The sequence below is a fragment of the Meles meles genome, chromosome 2, assembly GCF_922984935.1.
Source record: "Meles meles chromosome 2, mMelMel3.1 paternal haplotype, whole genome shotgun sequence".
Classification (NCBI taxonomy): Eukaryota; Metazoa; Chordata; class Mammalia; order Carnivora; family Mustelidae; genus Meles; species Meles meles.
The window spans coordinates 154,407,792-154,427,628 of NC_060067.1; the positions used below are offsets into that span (position 1 = coordinate 154,407,792).

At 39.4% G+C, this 19,837-nt stretch overlaps 1 protein-coding gene across 9 annotated transcripts in view; it reads left to right on the plus strand.

Moving 5' to 3' along the window:
• Positions 1–19,837, plus strand: part of MSRA (methionine sulfoxide reductase A) — a 435,929-nt gene that overhangs the window by 23,250 nt on the left and 392,842 nt on the right. The window contains exons 1-2 of one of the 9 annotated variants that reach the window (XM_045997946.1): positions 18,488–18,906; positions 19,107–19,181. The exons of 6 other annotated variants lie outside the window; for them this stretch is intronic. Coding sequence is in view for 1 of the 3 variants with exons in the window: in XM_045997944.1 (XP_045853900.1) it covers positions 18,894–18,906 (13 nt within the window). In the remaining 2 variants the exon portion in view is untranslated. Of the gene's footprint in view, positions 1–18,478; positions 18,907–19,094; positions 19,182–19,837 lie in introns of those variants that run through there. 2 more of the 9 variants (XM_045997944.1, XM_045997948.1) reach the window with 2 other exon arrangements.

The window sequence follows — 19,837 nt, forward strand, 5'->3', positions numbered from 1 at the left end:
CACTTCATTCTTTTTTGAGATTGTTTTTAGCTATTCTGAGGCCTGTGCCTTCCATATAAATTTTAGAATAAATCTGTCTATAATATTGTATGATTCTGGGTGCCTGGGTGGCTCAGTGGGTTAAGCCGCTGCCTTCGGCTCAGGTCATGATCTCAGGGTCCTGGGATCGAGTCCCGCATCGGGCTCTCTGCTCAGCAGAGAGCCTGCTTCCCTCTCTCTCTCTCTGCCTGCCTCTCTGCCTACTTGTGATCTCTCTCTGTCAAATAAATAAATAAAATCTTAAAAAAAACATTGTATGATTCTACTTTTATAGGCACTTAGAGTAGTCAGAGTCATAAAGCAAGAAAGCAGAATGGTGGTTGCCAGGGGCTCTGTGGGGAGGAGAGAATGGGGAGTTGGTGTTTAATGGGCATAAAGTTTCATTAAAAAAAAAGGTTTTACTTATTTATTTGACAGAGAGAGAGACACACACAGTGAGAGAGGGAACACAAGCAGGGGATTGGGAGACAGAGGGGGAAGCAGGCTTCCCACTGAGCAGGGAGCCCAATGCAGGGCTTGATCCTAGGACTCTGGGATCATGACCTGAGCTGAAGGCAGTCGCTTAACCAACTGAGAATGTGAAAGGAGTTAGAGGTATGGATGGTGGTGATGGTTGCAGAATATGTGAATGAATGTATTTAATACTGTTGAACAACACACTTAAAAATGGCCCAGATAGCAAATTTTATGTTATATGTATTTTATCACAATAAAAAAGAATAAAGGCACACACAGAATAAACTTATCTATGTTTACAGAAAAATCTTGCTAGGATTTGATAGGAATTTTACTAAAATTATAAGACAATTTGGCAAGAGTTATTGTCTTTACTGTGTTGAATCTTTCAATCTGAGCATTTATTTAGATTTTCTTTGATTTCTTTTATAAGTGTCTTATAATTTTTAGTGTATAGATCTTGTACATATTTGTTATGTTTATACTTAATTTTTCAGTTTTTTTTTGGGAGTGATTGTAAATGGTATTATGTCTTTGATTTTGGTGTCCATGTGTTCGCTGTTAGTATATAAAAATGCAGTTGATTTTTATGTGTTCATCTTTTATCTTCCAACCTTGTTGAACCCACTTACTAGTACTAGGAGGTGTGTATGTACATATTACTTAGGATTTTCTACATAGACCACCATGTCACATGGAAACAAAGACAGTTGTCATCTGTATGCCATTTATTTCTTTGTCTTAACTTATTGCAGTGGCTAGATTTTCTAGTACTATGTTAAATAAGAGTGGTGAGAGTGGACATCTTTAGCCTGTTCTAAATCTCAGGGGAAAAGCCTTCAGTCTTTCAGGGTTAAGTGTGATGTTAAGTGTGTGTTGGTTTTTTATAGGTGTTCTTTACTGAGTTGAGATAATTCCCCTCTTTTCCTAATTTGCTTTCACCACCTGTTTTTATAAATAAAGTTTTTTTGGGACACAGGCATACTTACTGGTTCATCTATTGTCTATGTTGGCTTATGTAGTATAATACCAGAACTGAGTGGTTGTGAGAGGGATTATTTGAACTTCAGAGCCTAAAGCATTTATCCTTTGACCTTTTATAAAAAAGGTTTTCTGACTCCTGCTACTTTCATGAGGTCTTTCTTTTGGTGTGCCTTTTTTTTCTTCTGTCACAGTTACTCCTATCTCTTTATATCATAAGATAGCTGCAAATTTTTTTTAAAGTAACGATTTTATTTAGTTATTAGACCACACAGACAGGGGAGTAGTAGGCAGAGGGAGAAGCAGGTGCCCTACTGAGCAAGGAGCCTGATGTGGGACTTGATCCCAGGACTCTGGGATCATGAAGTGAGCTGAAGACAGACACTTAACTGACTGAGCCACCCAGGCACCCTGATGGTTGCAAACTTTTAATTATTCCACATGTGCCTCTTCAATTAACTGAGACCTAGACCCCGAGTCGTTGGCTAGTACTCATTTTGAAAGAAAGCAGAATATATTTGTGTGTAGATCTAGTTGGCTTCTAAAGGCCCTCCCTACACTAACATATCTGTATTTCTGTCAGCAGTAATATATTTTGTGTAGTTCTTAGCTTCATAACCACTTTTATCTTCTTACCTTGATCATCAACCTGAACAAATTACTTGAATTGCACTTACTTCACAGCCTGACCTTTCCTGCTCCATTTCCCTGACTTTCACTGTAATCTGCATTATTGCATTTCAGAATCTTCACATGATGGGAAGATACATGACTTTAGTGATCTTTAAAAGGTCTGGTGGAGTGTAGCATTCTAAAGTTGATGGCTCTTTACACTGTAGTTACATATTTATTGTATTTTGTTCTGAGGGAGTTTTAAAAGTCTTTAGCTTTGACAAGTTTGTTGTTTTGGCTGAAATGAGCTAGGAAAACGATGACCCAAGTCCTTAAGTTAGGAAATAAGCAAAGAGGCTCCTTTGCTCTCTGAGAGGTAAACTTATTGAGGTTTTGTGCTTATTGGCTATTAATTGGTAGAGATATTATGTTCTGCATCTAGCTACATACGCAATTTTTTCTAGCTTGCTTGATCTACTCTCTCCAGAACATGCCTTTACTGATAATATAACTTTTTCTTCCCTTTGAGGACGTTTCTTTTACCCACTCATCTCCTCCTCTCTCAGTGATGTCTTCTCTTACTCTCCTGTACATTTTGACCCTCCTCTCTCATGTACTTCTAGCTATTTCTTTTCTTTTCTGCTCATTTGGCATGTAATCAGATTGTTTGAAGACATCATGTATTGTTGTCTTATAATTGTTTAAGTTTATAATAGTGATATAATTTAATATATGCAGATGTTTTCTCTATAACTGCATTTTCAGCTTAGTGAAGGCTTATTATTTGTATCCCCCCATACCTATGCATGTTTATGTTGCACAATAGTTATTAGTTAGATGAATGAAAGAATGATTGAGCTTACAGTCTGTGTAATATTGTGTTTGGAAGTTGTCTATTCAATAAAATCCTTTTAGTATAGTGCAGGTCAATAGATATTAATATTAATGAATTTCGATAAATGGATGCTCTGTTTTTAACTTACCTTCCAGCACAAACTGTCTGTCTTTAGAAATTTGATTATGACTGCTTGTGTGAGCCCAATGGCTGACTTTGCAAATAGTTATTAGAGGAGATCTGAGCTCTTAGCTGCTACATTACAATTTGTGTTTAATATTTATGGAAAAGAAGTCTTTCTATAATATGTAAAAATATTGGTGAGTGAAGGAAATGGCTCCCAGTGTGACAGAAGAAAATACCTTAAAAAGATCTGCAGTTATCTGTAGTTTCCCCAAGGTTGTGTTTACATGAAAAAGACATTGTTTAATGTTCTAGAATCAAGAGATGATTTTATGACTTAACAAGTTCTGCAAAGAACTTTGGTAAGGTTATCAGTACCTGTATTACTACTAGAGAGATCGCATAGCAATATTTGTCTCTAGATTTATTGACTTGCTACATTCCTTTAGTATCATTCATATTTTTCTCCCAAGGGTACTACTTTCCTCTCTTGACTTAATACCAAGGTATGGAAACTCGTTTATGCTGCAGCGTATGATCCTGGGAAATGACTGCCTGTTTATTATGTCTCTCTACAGGACCTTTCATGACCGTAGGTAGATGTCTGCCGCCTCAGTATAAACAGCATTCAGAAGTGAGTCCTCTAGACAGGGACAAGTTGTTTTGATGGAAAGCACAGACACTTTGTGTTTGGACAGTGATGCTGAACTTCACTTCATATGCTTACCAGTCTGTGGTGAGGATGAACAAGTGAACAATATGAACAAATTTGCCTCAGTTTTCTCATTTGTAAAATGGAAACATCCAGCGGATATTTCTGGGACTAGATGAGACAGTCAGGAAGGGGCTTAGCATGATACCTGCCTCCTGGCCGCTCATACAGAGTATCCCTTCTGCAGTGTGATGGGGTCAGTGGGGATGGATGGGGACGGTTTACTGCTGTGCGGTTGCCTGCTGTTTTGTAAAACTGGCTGATGGCTGTGTGGGAACATTACAGTCACCAAAAGAGCTGCCGTGTATGACGGGAAGGCAAGCAAGCCACAACTGTAACCTCGATTTCCTTTCCTGGCCAGCCTTTCCTGGCAGAAGGACTGGGGGTCGGACCCACCTGTGAGGCAGGAAGGTCGATGATGACTTAAGTCCATATTCTTCTCACCTCTTGGGAAAACAGGGTCTCTTAGATTACTTCGGGTGGCCAACATGGGTGATGGGTGTGCGTTTACTCAGCTTCCTTTTCCCCCACTTTCCAGAGATGGCCTCCTTCCAGATTGGTCAACACCAGTTTTCTCACAAGTGAACTGCTTTGTGGCTCAACAGTCTCTCTGTCAATAGGAGAGTTCTAGCAGAGCTCTGGTGGTTTTTTGTGTGTGTGTGTGTGTGGGGGGGTTTGTAGAGCCCTTAACAACAGTGGTAGCTGTAGTTGTTGGCATTTACAGGGCACCCCCCATCTCTTCGAGGAGAGGAGGGGTAAAGGGAAGGGGAGAAAGAATCCCAAGCTGACTCCATTTGTGGTGTGGAGCACAGAGCCTGACTTAGGGCTCAGTGTTGGGACTCTGAGATCATGATCTTGAGCCAAAACCTAGAGCCAGAGGCTTAACTCACTGTGCCACCCAGGCACACCAAAATAAATCCATTTAAATGCATACTGCTTTTGTCATTTGTCATGTGGATGCTTATCTTCTGCATTACTGTCTCCCCCCCCCCCTTTAAAAATTCATAGTTATTTTCCTGGTCTGTCTTCCTTTCTTGCTCTCTCCCTGCCTCCATCCCTCCTCTCTTTTGTCTCCCCCCTCCCTTCCTCCCCTCCTCACTCCCCCTTCTTTCCTCTTTCCCTCACTCCCCCTCCTCTTTCTCTCACTTCCCCTCCTCTTTCCCTCTCCCTTCTTCCCCTCCTCTCCCCTTCCCTTTCTCTTCTCCTTTCCCTGCTTTTGAGATTTCTGACAATTTGTGTATTAATGGGTTTCTTACAATTCTGTCCTTTTGGATATCATCAGTACCACATGGGATCTGGATATGGCAACTTCTTATTGTTCTTTTAGGAAGAGACTCATGTAGTGCTTTGGTCCCAATCATCCATCCTCAGCCATATGTTAATCCTTCCTAATTATCTTTAAATTGTTACTGCATGATTTATATGTGTCACGGAATATCTCAGAGCATTGTACTCACCCTGTATTGTTACTAATTTTTCCACTTTTATGCTTAATTCTTTAAAGGTTTTGGGATGTAAGCCCAACCAGTTTCTGTCAAGAAGAGTAGCATAGGAAATGAAACACACAAAATAGTATTTTGATTTAGAGCTGATACAAAGCCAATGTGGGAAAATTTAGTACTGCTTCCTAATAATTATATCATAACTGTTTTTTGGAGGGGGAGAGGTGAGTGCAATGAGGATGTCTGCAATTTTGAAACTTCCTCTTTGTTCTTCTCCTCCCTCTACCCCTTCCTCTTCTCCTCCCCCTTCTCCTCCTCCTCTGTCTCATTCCTTCTCCTTCCTCTTCCACTTCTCCTCAGCCAGTTTGGTATCGAGTATCAGAGCCATGTTGGAGATAAGAAGGGGAGCTGAAATATGAGAGATTATATGTTTGGGCCGTTCACATAGGCAGATGCTTACTGACAGACCTGCTACCCTGGGCGATAGAGATGGGGGTGGCTGCGTCATCTTGGTCCACTGGGCCTCCTGTCTAGGAGCTGTTTCAGTCCCCTTCCTGTGGCTCCTGCAAGAGCCAGACTGTCTGCTGTGATTGCCGTGACTGTGCTGATTCCTACGGTGGGATCTGACCCGATCAATCTCAGTCTTCCTCCCAGGGCCTCTTTAGAGCCAGGGGCTGTGAACTGTGCAAGCCTGGAGCTGACTTAGGACAGCTGACAGTGTTGAGCTAGAGTTGCTTCTTGGGGGAAGGTCTGTTTTCACTAGGAGAGGAGGTCATTCCACATTGAAGGAGGCAGAGACGGCACACAGGCTAGGTTCTCTGTGGGCTTGCTTCAGAGATCTTTTTTTTTTTTTTTTTTTTAAAGATTTTTATTTTATTTATTTGACAGTGAGAGAGAGAGATCATAAGTAGGCAGAGAGGCAGGCAGAGAGAGAGGAGGAAGCAGGCTCCCTGCGGAGCAGAGAGCCTGATGTGGGGCTCGATCCCAGGACCCTGAGATCATGACCTGAGCCGAAGGCAGCGGCTTAATCCACTGAGCCACCCAGGCGCCCCTTGCTTCAGAGATCTAACTGCCTTCCTGCCCTTCCAGTGGTTTCATCCTTCAACATTTCCTTGTTCTCCTTGAAGCAAAAACCAAGTTCCCTGTCTTTCTCTCTCTGTCTCTTTTTTCATTTCAGCCTGTTCAAGTTGGATGTTGTCACTTGGAACTGAACGAATATAGGTGCCTCTCTTATCCTTAACTCTGGATGTGGCTTTAATGGGCAATGAATGAGAATTGCCAGTTTGAAGGCTGCGGTCTCCAGCTATCTTTTCATAAGAGCCACAATTAGAATGCTTTGATAGGTAGGGCTATATCATGTGTGCTAAACATTTATACTGTTCCAGTTTTCACTGTTGTTTTCAAAAACCCCACCATTGGCAGGGATTCCTGCCCACTTGGCCTCGCTGGAAGTCCATCCCACAGTGGTGCTCCTGGAAGCTTTATCATGGCCTTGTCCAGAGATTGAGCATTTCCCTCCAGGCATGCGGTACATGACATATTTAGGTTGCAAGAACCATATGAGTGTTAGAACCTGGCTTAGCAGTATGATATGGTACTTACCATTTTCCTAGAAAAATAAAGCTCTGTTAAATGACTGCCATTCTTCTCCCTAGAAGCCATAACATTTATATGTAGGTGAACTCCCAGTATAAACTAGCGCTTTGTTCCTTAGCCCAACTGTTATCAAGTATTGCATCATAAAATCTTGGATCCTCTCCCTCCCCTCTTTTTTTTTTTAAAGATTTTATTTTATTTATTTGACAGAGATCACAAGTAGGCAGAGAGGCAGGCAGAGAGAGAGGGGGAAGCAAGTTCTCCGCCGAGCAGAGAGCCCGATGCGGGGCTCGATCCCAGGACCCTGAGATCATGACCTGAGCTGAAGGCAGAGGCTTAACCCACTGAGCCACCCAGGCGCCCCATCTCCCTCCCCTCTTTAAGGAAACTTTTACTAGTCTTCCATGTTTCTTATTTCAGAAGTTAATAATCACAGGGTTCATGGCCTATATGATCACTCCCGTAAGCCATGTAATGCTTTTCTGCTATGGCCAGTCTTGTTTTACTCCCCAAAACCAAGGTGAAAAGCCACCGTGGCCTGAGGAAATGACCACTTGGGAAGGGGGCTGCTCATGAGTTCTGGGTTTTGCCTGTGCTGCTGTTCTCTGTGCAATGTTTTGCAATTTACTTACCTTCCCTGGCTGTTCATTCACTTATCTATAAAAAGTACTTGAAAGCAAAGTTTCTGCAGCTTCTTTTTCCATTCATGCAATAATTTTATGTGCTTTCTTGGTATTGTGCTTAATACTTCATCTCTTCCCTTTGAAATGGATCTCTTTTCCTCAGAAACTTACTAACTCAAGCCCTCCCTAGCTCAAACCCCTGCATCTTTCTTGCATGGTTGCCCTTGCTTTCTCTCCCCTCCTTCTTTTCTGTTCTTTTCTCCCCTGGAAGAAAAGGCAGAGAAAGGGAAAGAAAATGGAGGAATGCAACATGATTGCAAGTATAGTGACCGCTTTTCCTGGTAGTCTCTTTTTAAGTCTGGAGAAAGTTACTTTGGCAACTGTGAATCTCTCTTTCTGCCTCTGAACTAAGTTGATCCTTCCTTATCATTATTACATTTCCATGGGATGTGGCTACTTAGAGGTTTTTTAAAAATTCGGTTTTCTTCTTAAAATGTCTTAGAGAGTAGTTTTTTTTCAGTATTTGAACATGTGAGAGTACAGCTGAAGCAAATCCCATAGGCTATTTATAAGTAGAACTGCACAGTGGTTTCCCCAATGAGCAAAAGTTTTTTCCACACAGAATACATATGGACCTTGTTTTTTGCAGATTGTTGTTTCTGTACCAGCCTGCAACTCTGTCTTCTACAAGTGAAATTTGTCTACAATTTTCCCTTCCAAAGACTTGTGTCCTCCTAATTACTGTGTGCCAGGTCTTCCACAGTAGCCATGCAACAAGCCATTGTCCTATAAACTATCAGTCTAGAAAGAGAAATGGCAAACAGAATGCAGAGGCAGGTTGAGGTTGAGAGCTGGGGAAATGCTTGGGCAAGATGTTATAACACAGACTGAAGCAGGAATAGTTCTGGGGCAGGAAAAGGGCCAGACACCAGGAGGAGCTAGCAGACCTGGGCAGGGCTGCACAGGAGATCCAGTCTTAGGCAATCCCACAGTGCCATCAGGAAGGAGTTGATCAGGAGAGAACCAGAGCAAAACATGGCTAGTCTGGTGAGATCACGTGCCAGAGTCCTTCTCTGAAGCTGCTGGCACCCACTTGCCATTTGAGGCCCCCTGCTCTTGGCTTAAGCCCCAGTTCCTAATCATGGAACTCCAAAGCCATCCCGAAGAGCCTAAATTCTGGAGTGTATGTATGTATATAGGATGCTTATGTTCACTTGGTACCTCTGCCTCCAGGTTCCTGCATCCCCAGTTTTTACACTGAATCATGACCCCTTTTAGCCTTATATCTGCTAAAACCCCAGTCATAATAAGGGTAAGAATGCTCTAGACTTAACTGAATATGGGGAAGTGATGGAGGGGTGGCTGCCCATATATGACACAGCACAGAGGTACAAATGGAGCTTTGGATACTCTTGCTCCCAAGTTCCTCCTGGTTGGCCCTCCAGTCATGGTTTTCTCCTGTCTGTCTCAACATGCATGACAAACCTCGCACCTCTCAGGTTCCAACCTTCTACCCTTCCTGGTCCTCATTTCCTTTGCCTTCCCTCTCTTTTCTCACACAGTACAGATTTAGTACTTCTCTTTGACTTGGGGTTTAGCTAATACCCATGCTTTAAGGGCCTCACCTTCTATTTCAAAAACTGTATCAAATTATTTTCTCCGAGATGGTGGACTTTTCCAACACTGACCTAGGGTTAAATGTTGTGATATTAGAGCTTGAACTGGGTGCCAGACTAAGTAGGAGAGAGAATGGGGACATGGTAATGAGAGATTGGTTTGGAGGGCCCGTCTTTCCACCGAGGGGTGTTTTTGAGCTCCCTTAGTCTTGTCACATGTATTGCATTTTACTAGATGATTAAAAACGTTAATAGTCTCTTAAGGAGCTTATGGTTTTGTCAGGAAGACAGAAATAACATAGATGAGAACAATTAAGCCATGAACTTTGTGGCACTGATGAGGGGGAGAATTTATCAGGAATTTGGAAACGCTTAACTGCATTTGTGTTTCTTGTTTGTGCACATAGTATTTAAATAAAATTCGGACTCCCATCTCACTTATCACTAATTCAGATACATTTTTTTTTCCAGATTGAAAACAAAAATGTAAACGCATATTTCCAGGGATTTTTAAAGGGCACCACAGATTATGAATTTCATTTTAGCATCGCAAATGACAATCTAGTCTTAATAAGTTATTTTGAACTTAGGGCCTCTAAAACTCAGAATTAGTTTTGTTTTCTGACTAATTATTCTAATGGGGAGATATTGCCATGCAGGTATTAGGATAAAATATTGTTTGTGGATATGTGACATATTTCCTTGTATTTTAAAAATCTCTTGGGCATTTTAAGGGAAATTTAATCCATCTGCTTTTGATCTAAATATAATTTACTCAGAATAATAGGGAAATATTTGATATCCAGAGAAATCTATTGATGCTCTTAAAGCTTCTCTCCTAGGAAATAAGAAATCACAGTTTTTCCAAGAGTAATCACAAATGTGCAATGTCTAATTTTCCTGCTAATTTAATAAAGTCTGAGTTAAGCATTAGTTGGGTAGTCCAGATCAGTTATTTTTAATTTTTTGAAACTTCCTTTTAAAGCCATGCATAGAAATTTTCTTCAAGGAGGCTTTCTCTTTTTTCTTATTCTGACAGTTATATCTGCTACCTTTTTTTTTTTTCAAACAATGATTTTGGAAGATTTAAGGTAATAAAATGATTCTGATGTCTGTGGATTAATAGTGTCTGCATTCAAGATGTTTCAGACTTGTCAGAAGCTTGGAAATGGCATTTGAATGTATTTATTAATTTTAATTTTAAAACAGTTCCTCTGAGAATTAGATACCACTCCTAAGGGAATATTTTGAATTGAAAGGAGGAAGTTCACGCCAAGGTACAGCCAAGTTTTGTACTCTTGAAAGACCTGAAATCCAATTACAAATAAAAGAAGAGGTCATGGTATCAGTACCATGGTTTGGAAGTGCAATCTGAAAGAACTTGGAGGGGGTTGGGTATTAGATCATGAGAAGGTCTTAGGTGACCCCCCAGGGATTGAGGGGCCAGGCCTGGTATTTTAGCCACCTGGCTGCTCTGACACACTGGTCCTTCAGGATCTCTGTTTTCAGGGGTCGGGAGACGGGGACTTCATGCCAGTTTCCAGGATTGACTTCCTCTGACCCCCTGAGGATGGTAGTGTTCACAGCTCTTCTCTTTCCAGGATGGGCTTTGCATGTCTAATTTGGGCCTTGGTCTTGTGCCTTCAGATTCCCCGCTCTCCACTGGAAGCCCACCTGCTGCAAGGTCTGGGCCGGAGCCTGTCTCTTGCTCCACAGGCCTCTGCTGCCCTCTGCTGCCCACTGTAAACGGCAGTTAACCCTCAGGTCCCAGCTGACCGGTGGGATCTGGTGCCTGGTGGTTGCAGTAGCCTCTGGACTCTCTTTCCTTTAGCTCAGCACACAAATCATAGCCAGACAAATTATTACTTCACATGTGATTCTGCTCAATTGTAGCGATCAGGTGTACAGACTGGCTATAGACTGCCTGGGTTAAGTTCCAGCTCTGCCCTTTATTAACTGTATGACCTTGGGCAAGTTGCATGACCTTGGGCAAGTTAGTCTATATGCCTCAGTTTCCTGGCCTGAAAAATAAGTTGATCCTTCTTGTATGAGGTTGGTATTACTGTTATGAAGGATAATGAAATGAGAAGTATTTAGAACAATGGCACATAGTAAGTGCTAAATAAATATTCATTATTGTTATATTTATCACCTGCCCCTCCTCTTTTTAGGGTTTACTATAGACCACCATTTCCCAAAACTAAAGTGATATTAGATGGTTCAAGGGTATGGCATTGAATAACATGGGCCACAGTGAGAAAATGCTTCCTTTTTTCTGCTATCTTCCAGCTCTTCTGCTTCTGTCAAGGTGCAAGTGTCAGTTTGGTGCTAGAATGTTTTTCGTCCTTCTCCCAAACTTGTTCATTTCTCTTTTTAATAGATACAGGCCTCAAGTTTATAAATAGCTATCTGCTTTGACAATTTAATAGCATCCATTTTAACAGTTTTTTTTTTAAATTTCTGGCAAATGATGCTGGTTTTCATTTTATAGTTGTATTATAAAGTTTCCTTTACAAAGTTAATGACAAATTATAAAATTTCCTTCAAAAACTAGTCTAGGTTAGAAAAAAGTTTAGGGGCTCCTGGCTGGCTCAGTCAAAGAGCATGGGAATCTTCAGTGTTGTGAGTTCAAGCCCCACATTGAGTGTAGAGATTGCTAAAAACAAAACAAAACAAAACAAAACAAAAACCAACCAAACAAAAAAACTTAAAGTTAGTTGAAAGAGTATTAAGTTTGTAATAAATAAATCATACTATAATTTCAAATATGGCAAAAATCATGAATGTGGCACTGAAATGCCTGAGGTTGAGGAAGCCCCATGAGAGACGCGAGTACATGCCTTGGGACTTTGTAGTGGGTGCTCAGCTGGCCTGAAACTCTTTCTGCTCCCTTAGTGGACCTCTGCCTTGTCTGTACTGCTTTGCTGGTAGCTGACATGTCTTAAGCATTCCTGCCCTTGAATTTTTTTCTCAAGAATGCCCTCCAAGTTCCACTTACTGGATTTTTGGTCATCCTTCAAGACCCCGTTAAAAGTAACATCCTGGGTGCATGGCTGGCTCAGTCGGGTGAGCGTCCGACTCTTGATTTTGGCTCAGGTCATGATCTCAGGGTTGCAGCATCAAGCCTCGAGTTAGGCTTCATGCTGAGCAGGGAGTCTGCTTGGGATTCTCTCTCTCCCTCTCCTTCTGCCCCTCCCCCAACTCATTTTTTTTTTCTCTCTCTCTCTCTCTAAAAAAAGAACATTGTAAGGCCTCCTTGAATACCTTCCTTTGGTCTTCCCTCCTTCCAGACTCTGTTACATTCTTTGCCCATTCCATATATTGGCAGTCTTTTTGGTTTATGATATATTATTTCCATGTCCCTGTACTGCTTTTGCAACTGAAAGGAAGGGACTGGAAGCTCCTTTAGATTGAGGACAGTGTCTTAGTCATCTCAGTATTTCCTTAAGGGCTTAATATAGTGTCTTGGATATAGTAAATTCTCTAATACTCAGTGTTTATAGATTGAGGTATCATTTATATAGCATAAAACTCACTTGCTCTGGGTATGCAGTTTGATTTTAAAAAAATATAGTGTATACAGTTGTGAAACCATTAACACAGTCCTGTCCAAAACACTTTGGTCTGCTCTGAGGTTCTCTCCTGCCCTTTTGCAGCCAGTCCCCTCCCCTACCGCAGCCCCAGACCACCAAGGATCTCCCTTCCCTACATAGAGCTTTATCTTTTTAGAGGGATTTCTTAGAAATGGAATCACACATGTCATCTTTTCTGTCTGGCTTCTTTCACTTAACATGACTTTCTGAGTCTCCTCCATTTTGTTGCATGTATTAGTAACTGGTGACTTTTTTGTCATGCAGAATTGATAGACTGCGTTTTGTTTAACCATTCGCTGTGTTGTGAACTTGGGGATTGTTTGTGGGTTTTGGCTATTGAAGAGAATTTCTTGATGAGATGTTCGGTACAGCTAGGGCTAGAAATTGCTAGTTCTTACAGTAAGAGTATAAGTCGAACTTTTCGCAACACTGCCACACTGTTTAGCCTTCTGTATTCCCTCCAGCAATGTATGAAGGGTCCAGTTTCTAGCGTCCTCACCAACATTTGGCATTAACTGTCTTTTTCCTTTTAGCTTTTCTCGTGCTAAGGGGTGAGTCACGGGTGGCTCTTGGATTTTCAGGAGTAAAAGAGGAATGAACTTTTCTGAGAACAGTCAGGAGTTCCAGTTTGACAAAGTGGAGTTTGCTGTATCTATTAACCATTTTAGAGGGACTGTTAAGTCAGTAGTGGGATGTGTCCATTCCGTCTTCCGGAACTCGTTTGGTAATGGAATCTGGAATAGTTGCTTCAGTTTCCTGTATTTTAGATACATGTCTGATGGTCTGGAAAGTCATGTAACTTCTTCTGATGTCAGTTTCCTCATTTATAGAGTAAAATAACACCTGTTTTCCTCCAAAGGTTGGGTGAAAATTTGGGTGAAAATGAATTAAGGAATGGGCAAGTGCTTATTAGCATAGTTATTACTCATGTATGATTACCTTTTGTTGATGTCATTGCTGTGTTCATTGTGGCTTCCAACCCCACATTTTGCCCCTAAGCGAGTGCTCAGTAAATACTGGCTTTATGAATCAATGAATTCGGGTAATGACTAAGTGCATAATGGGGGAGAAGGGAGGGAGGAGAAAGAAGAAAGAAAGAGGTGAGACTGGGGAGGTGGGGGGAGGAGAGGAGAGCAGAGAATGGGTGGAATTTGCTCAGGAAAGATGGCCATCACAATTCCACATGTGAGCTTCATGGAAAGGCAATTTGTCTTTTGTTTTATGACATCACATATGTCAAATAATAGCCATATGTAAAATGTAGTATTTCTGAAGTGTCTTATCTTCATACTAGATTTTAAGCTTCTTGAGGACTGAGGTTTTTGATGTGCCTCTGGATTTCCTAGAGCCTTAGCTTACTGCTTTTAGCTTAAATGAACACTACAAATATGTGTAAAATGAATGAATGCACCTTTGAAACCTCTCTCCTCCAAGGACCTGGAGGTCATGACCTGAGCCAAAAAGAGACACTTAACTGACTGAGCCACCCAGGCATCCCTGCCTTTTGTGGTTTTAATTGAACATTTTATATGAACATTTTTTTTTTTCTCTTCTGTCAGTATATCAGTTACACTACTTTTAAAAAACTTTTTAGTGATGGCCCCAGAGTTTACAATATACCTTTACAACTAATCCAAATCCACTTTCAAATAACACTGCCCTACTACATGGGTAGTGTGAGTATCTTACAATAATAAAATAATCCTAATATCTGTCTCCCACCCTAATATTATTGCCGTCTTTTGTTTCACTTATATATAAGCATATATTTATACAAATGGACACATACATACATACATATACACACATAAGCTTATATAGTTAAGTACACTGCTATTATTTTGAACAAACTCTTATTTGTTGGATCAATTAAAAATAAGAAAAATAAAAGTCTTTATTTTACTTTCATTTTTGCATCTTCAGTACTCTTTCTTTCTCTATGTAGATCCAAGTATTTTTTTTTTTAACAGATTTTCTTTATTTGACACAGAGAGAGCCAGTGAGAGCAGGAACACAAGTAGGGGGAGTGGGAGAGGGAGAAGTAGGGTTCCTGCTGAGCTTGGAGCCCGATGCCGGGCATGATCCCAGGACTCTGGGATCATGACCTGAGCCAAAGGCAAATGCTTAACAACTGACCCACCCTGGTGCCCCATGTGGATCCAAGTTTCTAATCATGAAAAAGCATTGGCATTCTGTGTGTCTACTGAGATGATTGAATGGTTTCTGTCCTTTATTTTATTAATATGGTGTAGTACATTGATCGATTTTTCTATATTGAACCCACCTTGTATTCCTGGGATAAATCCCACTTGGTCATGGTTTATAATCCTTTGTATATGTTGCTAGATTCAGTTTCATAGTATTTTGTTGAGAATTTTTGCATCTATATCCATAAGGGGTATTGGTCTGTAGTTTTCTTGCAATAACTTTATCTAATTTTTAAAAATTGTTTTTCTTATTCTCTATTTCATTTATTTCCACTCTATCTTTATTATTTCTTCATTGGTTATTTAGGAATATTTTTTCCATATATTTGTGATTTTCCCTATCTTTTTCTCCTGTGATTGATTTCTACTTTTATTCCACTGTGGTTGGAGAAGTATCTTGTATGATTTCAATTGTTTTAAATTTATTGACACCTGTTTTATCACTTAATATATTGCCTGTTTTGGAGAATGTTCCATGCACACTCGAGAAGACTGTGCATTCTGTGGTTGTTGAGTGGAGTGTTCTGTATAAGTCTGTTAGGTCTAGTTGCTTTACAGTGCTGTTCAAGCTTCTGTTCCTTGCCAATCTATGTAGTTGTCCCGGCTAAATTTAAAGTGGAGTATTGAAGTCTCCACCTATTATTGGAAAATTGTGTTTGTTGAATTGTCTGTTTCTTCATTCAATTATTTAATTTTTGCTTTATATATTTTAGGGCTCTTTGGTTATGGGTATATATGTTTATAATGGTTGCATCTTCTTGATGAATTTACCCTTTTATCATTATTAGATGTCTTTAGTAACAATTTTTATTTTAAATGCATTTTGTCTGATAATAGTGTAACCATTCCAGCTTTCTTTTGGTTGCTGTTTGCATGGTATATATTTATATATATATTTTTTTCAACCTATTTGTGTTTTTGAATCTGAAGTATGTGTCTTGTAGGCTGCACATAGTTGGATTATATATGTTAAATCCATTCTGACAATCTCTGTCTTTTAATTGGAGTCTTTAGTTCATTTAAGTTTAATGTGAATACTGATGATGTTGTATTTACTTCTGTCATTTTGCTGTTTTCCCTCTGTCTTTGTCTTTTTTGTCTCTCTGTTCTTCCATTACTACCTTTTTTGTGATAATATTTTTCTATGGTAACATTTTAATTCCCTTGTTTTCTTAGTGGTTGCTCTTAACATTTTAATTTGTAACAATCTAATTCAGATTTATATCAACTTAATTTCAGTAGTATACAAAAACTTTGCTCCTACATAACTCTGTTTTATCTCTCCTTTATCCTGTTGTCACAGATACATCTGTACATATTGTGTGTCCATCAACATAGATTTATAATTATTGCTTTATGTTGTCTTTCAAATCAGGTAGGAGAAAAAAGTTATAAACAAAAAATACATTTATATATTTTTTATTTTTTTATTTTTTAGGTGGGGAGGGACAGAGGGAGAGAACCTAAGCTGGGTATGAAGCCTGATCTCACAACCCTGAGATTATGACCTGAGCCAAAATCAGGAATCAGATACCTAACTGACTGAGCCCCAGGCGCCCTGTATTTATACTACTTTTATTATTTGCTTTCTGTGGTTACCTTTACTTGTACTCTTTGTTTCTTCATGTGGATTTAAGTTACTATCTAGTTTCCTTTCATTTCAGCCTGAAAGGAAAAGTTCTTTTAGTATTTCTTATGGGGCAGATCTACTAGCAATAAGTGTTCTGTTTTTTTTGTTTTGTTTTGTTTTGTTTTTTTTTATCTGGGAGCATCTTAGTGTCTCTTTGAGTTTCGAAGGAGCCTTTTGCTGATAAAGAACTACCAGTGGATTGTTTTTTTTGGTCAGCCCTTTGACTCTATCATTCTACTGCTTTCTGGCCTCCATGGCTTCCAGTGAGCAGTCAGCTGTTAATCTTATTGGGGCCCCTGACCCGTGAGGAGTCACTTCTCCCTTGCTGCTTTTAAAATTCTTTCTTCGTCTTTAACTTTTTCAACAGTTTGATTATAAATTGCAAATCCACTGTCATCTTGCCCATGTCTCATCACCCTTATTTGGAAGTATTACATGGAACACTTCTGTTAGTGCTTCCATTCAACACTTAAAATATTTTGTAGCATTTCTCTGATCTGTCAATTTATGATTTAGTAATATGTAGTTTTATTTTTCTTTATCATATTTCATAATTTTATGGAACTTCAGAGTGATATTTATGTGATCTAGTGCCATAATTTATTCACCTAATAGATTTATTGAGCACCTGCTTATGGAAGACTTTCAGTTTTCTTAGATAAGTGATACATGTTCCTGCCTGAGAATGGCCCATCTGGCTGGTGAAGGCCACATACTCAACTAACTACTGTACAATTAGAGTAGAGATATACTGAGTATAAGCAGAGTGTTTTGGGACCACAGAGGAGGAAGTCACTGATTTTTATATTTGATAGAGGAGCAAAGTGAGGGATGTACAGATTGAGCAATTTGGGACCTTGAGGTTATACAACTTAGAAAGACAGAAAGAACCTAGAACCTACTATTCTGGTTTTTTTCCATGAAACCATGGTGATTCTAGAGTACAGTTATTCCATATTTTCAAGCATCAAAGGTAAAAATGGTTTCTTAAATGAAATAGCAGAAAACGTTTTGTTAGCAGTCAATTCTCTTGGTGCTAGGATTGGGGTACCATAGCATAACTTCTTGTTTTCAAATGTATTAATTGGTCTGCAAAGGACAAGTAGATGTGTGAAGCACAGACTGACTCTTTTGTTTTAAAAGATGTGCATGCTATAAATAAAAATAAACAGTATTTATTGGTACTTATTAATTGTAGTGGTATGGATTTAGTAAACACGTGACTATTTGAAACTTGAGGTTCAAAATATGAAAATATACTTAATTTTACTAAATCTACCCTAAGTTAGTTTTTCCCCTTTTAATTGATATTTATATTTTGAAAAGAATTCTCTTCCTCCTTCATATCCAGTAAAATTTTAGATGGGTACAGCTTATATTAGAATTTCCTTAATAATGGGATTTGCTGTTCAATCAGAACTATGTTCTTTTCCCATAGGGTAAAGCATGACTTATTTGGGCATACAGTTTTAATTTTAATCTGCATGCCTCCTTTTCTCTCCTCCCATGATTCTTTGCAGCAGGGCAAGGAAAAGCAAGTCTTATAAAAAGAAATACAGTATGTGGTGCTTATTAAAGTTACATACATCTCTTCTCACAGGAGAATTTTGATTTACTGCAGGTTGTGCATATGTCGCATATGGACATTTCTAGGGAACAGATTCCTTATCGCTGAACAGTGAATGGCTTCTAGTACTCCATTATTGCTCCGGGAACATGTTAGTAATGATTATGAAAGGTAGGATACCATGAAATCTGTAAGGTGATTTGGCAGAAGTCGATGCTGTTGGTGCCAGGATTTGGGTACCGTACCACAGTTTCCTGTTTTCAAATGTATTAATTGATCCGCAAAGGACATCTTTTGGAGACAAGAATTCAGACAGACTGGCACAGGCTGGACCTCCGCCAAGACTGCTCGGAAGGTTGCCATACTGGGAGCAAAAGAGTGAGAGAGAAAGAGAGAGAGGGAGAGGGAGAGAGAGAGGCAGAGGGAGAGCTGAGGAAAGAAAAAAAGGCAAGACTTGGCACAGCTCAGTCAAATCAGCTTCTTTTGTCTGCTTTCTCGGCTTGAGCTTCAGGAAAGAAAACCGTCCTGGGGTACAGAAAAACTCAGAACTTTTTGGTTTTCAAACTTAGAAGGCTTTTTAAGTCTCTTGGGCTATTTGAAAGTGTTGGTACATACAATGACGTTTAGTCACCAGTATTAAGGGAAATAAAAGCCTTTTTCAAAATGAAGCTTCCACAGTGTCCATGCATTTGGGAAATACTGTATTTGATTTTTTGCATGTATGATTACACCATGAGAGACAGGATTAATATAGAAGATGGCAAGGCAAATTTCTAATTAGAGAGAATATTAATTTTCTACAAAATAAAGTTTGTTCATCAGTACAAACCTGCTTTCAAATCAAATCAGACATCCTTCGGAATGTGTTCAGAACGTAAGTTTTTAGATTTTATTTTATTTTATTTTTTCCCATTTGTAGACATTCACGTTTCAAGGAGGCTTTCTAAGATTTTATGCAACCTAGCCAGGAAGTCAGAGTAAAAGTTGTTTTATCCATGTGTTTAAGAAAACGTTTTCTTAAAGCAACAGCTTTTATTTCTGCTGCTTCATGCTGTCCTAAACTACATCCCCCAGCAATGAGTGACAACACTGAAGACCAGAAAGGCAAGCTGAAGACACCAGACCTCGTTTGAAGGGCAAACAAGAAATGTGAGCTTGGTCATTATTTTTGTGTGTGTCTTTGCTCTGAACCAGTTTTTGGAGGTGGGTGGGGAGGTGGGTGGGGAGGTGTCTATGTCTCAAAGATGTGTGCGATTAGGGGATTCTCATTGTGAGAAGAAAATGATAAAAGGTAATTTTTATGATGTTGGCAGAAAATGGCTGGGAATGGGAGAGAATAGAAATTTAATCTTTTGGATAAGAAGTAGCAAGCTGTGTTTGCAGTTCTTGGAGAAAAATTCCATTATTTTTAGTTGATTAGATTGTATAATTAAACGATTACTATAGCTTGGCTCTCTCAAAATGTTTTAAGTAGAAAGAAAATCTAGAAAGTTCGTGGATTTGCTTTTCAATATTACCCAGTATTTTACTTGGATACATACTTTAAATCTAATTTCTTAATAATAAAGTTTCTATTAGGCCTGGTTATGGTCTGATTGTGATAGTTCTGCTCTTAAAAATCAGCATTCTTATAGGAGAGGTTAACTGTAAGGCACGTATTTTTGTGGACCACCCTCGTTGTCAGTAAGTATTGCTGTTTCTAAAGAAGAGAGTTTGACTTGTAGCATTAAGTTATGACTTCCTATGATAATATATGTTCTTTTTATTTCATATACTAAAAGGATACAGGGAAATCGTATGTATAT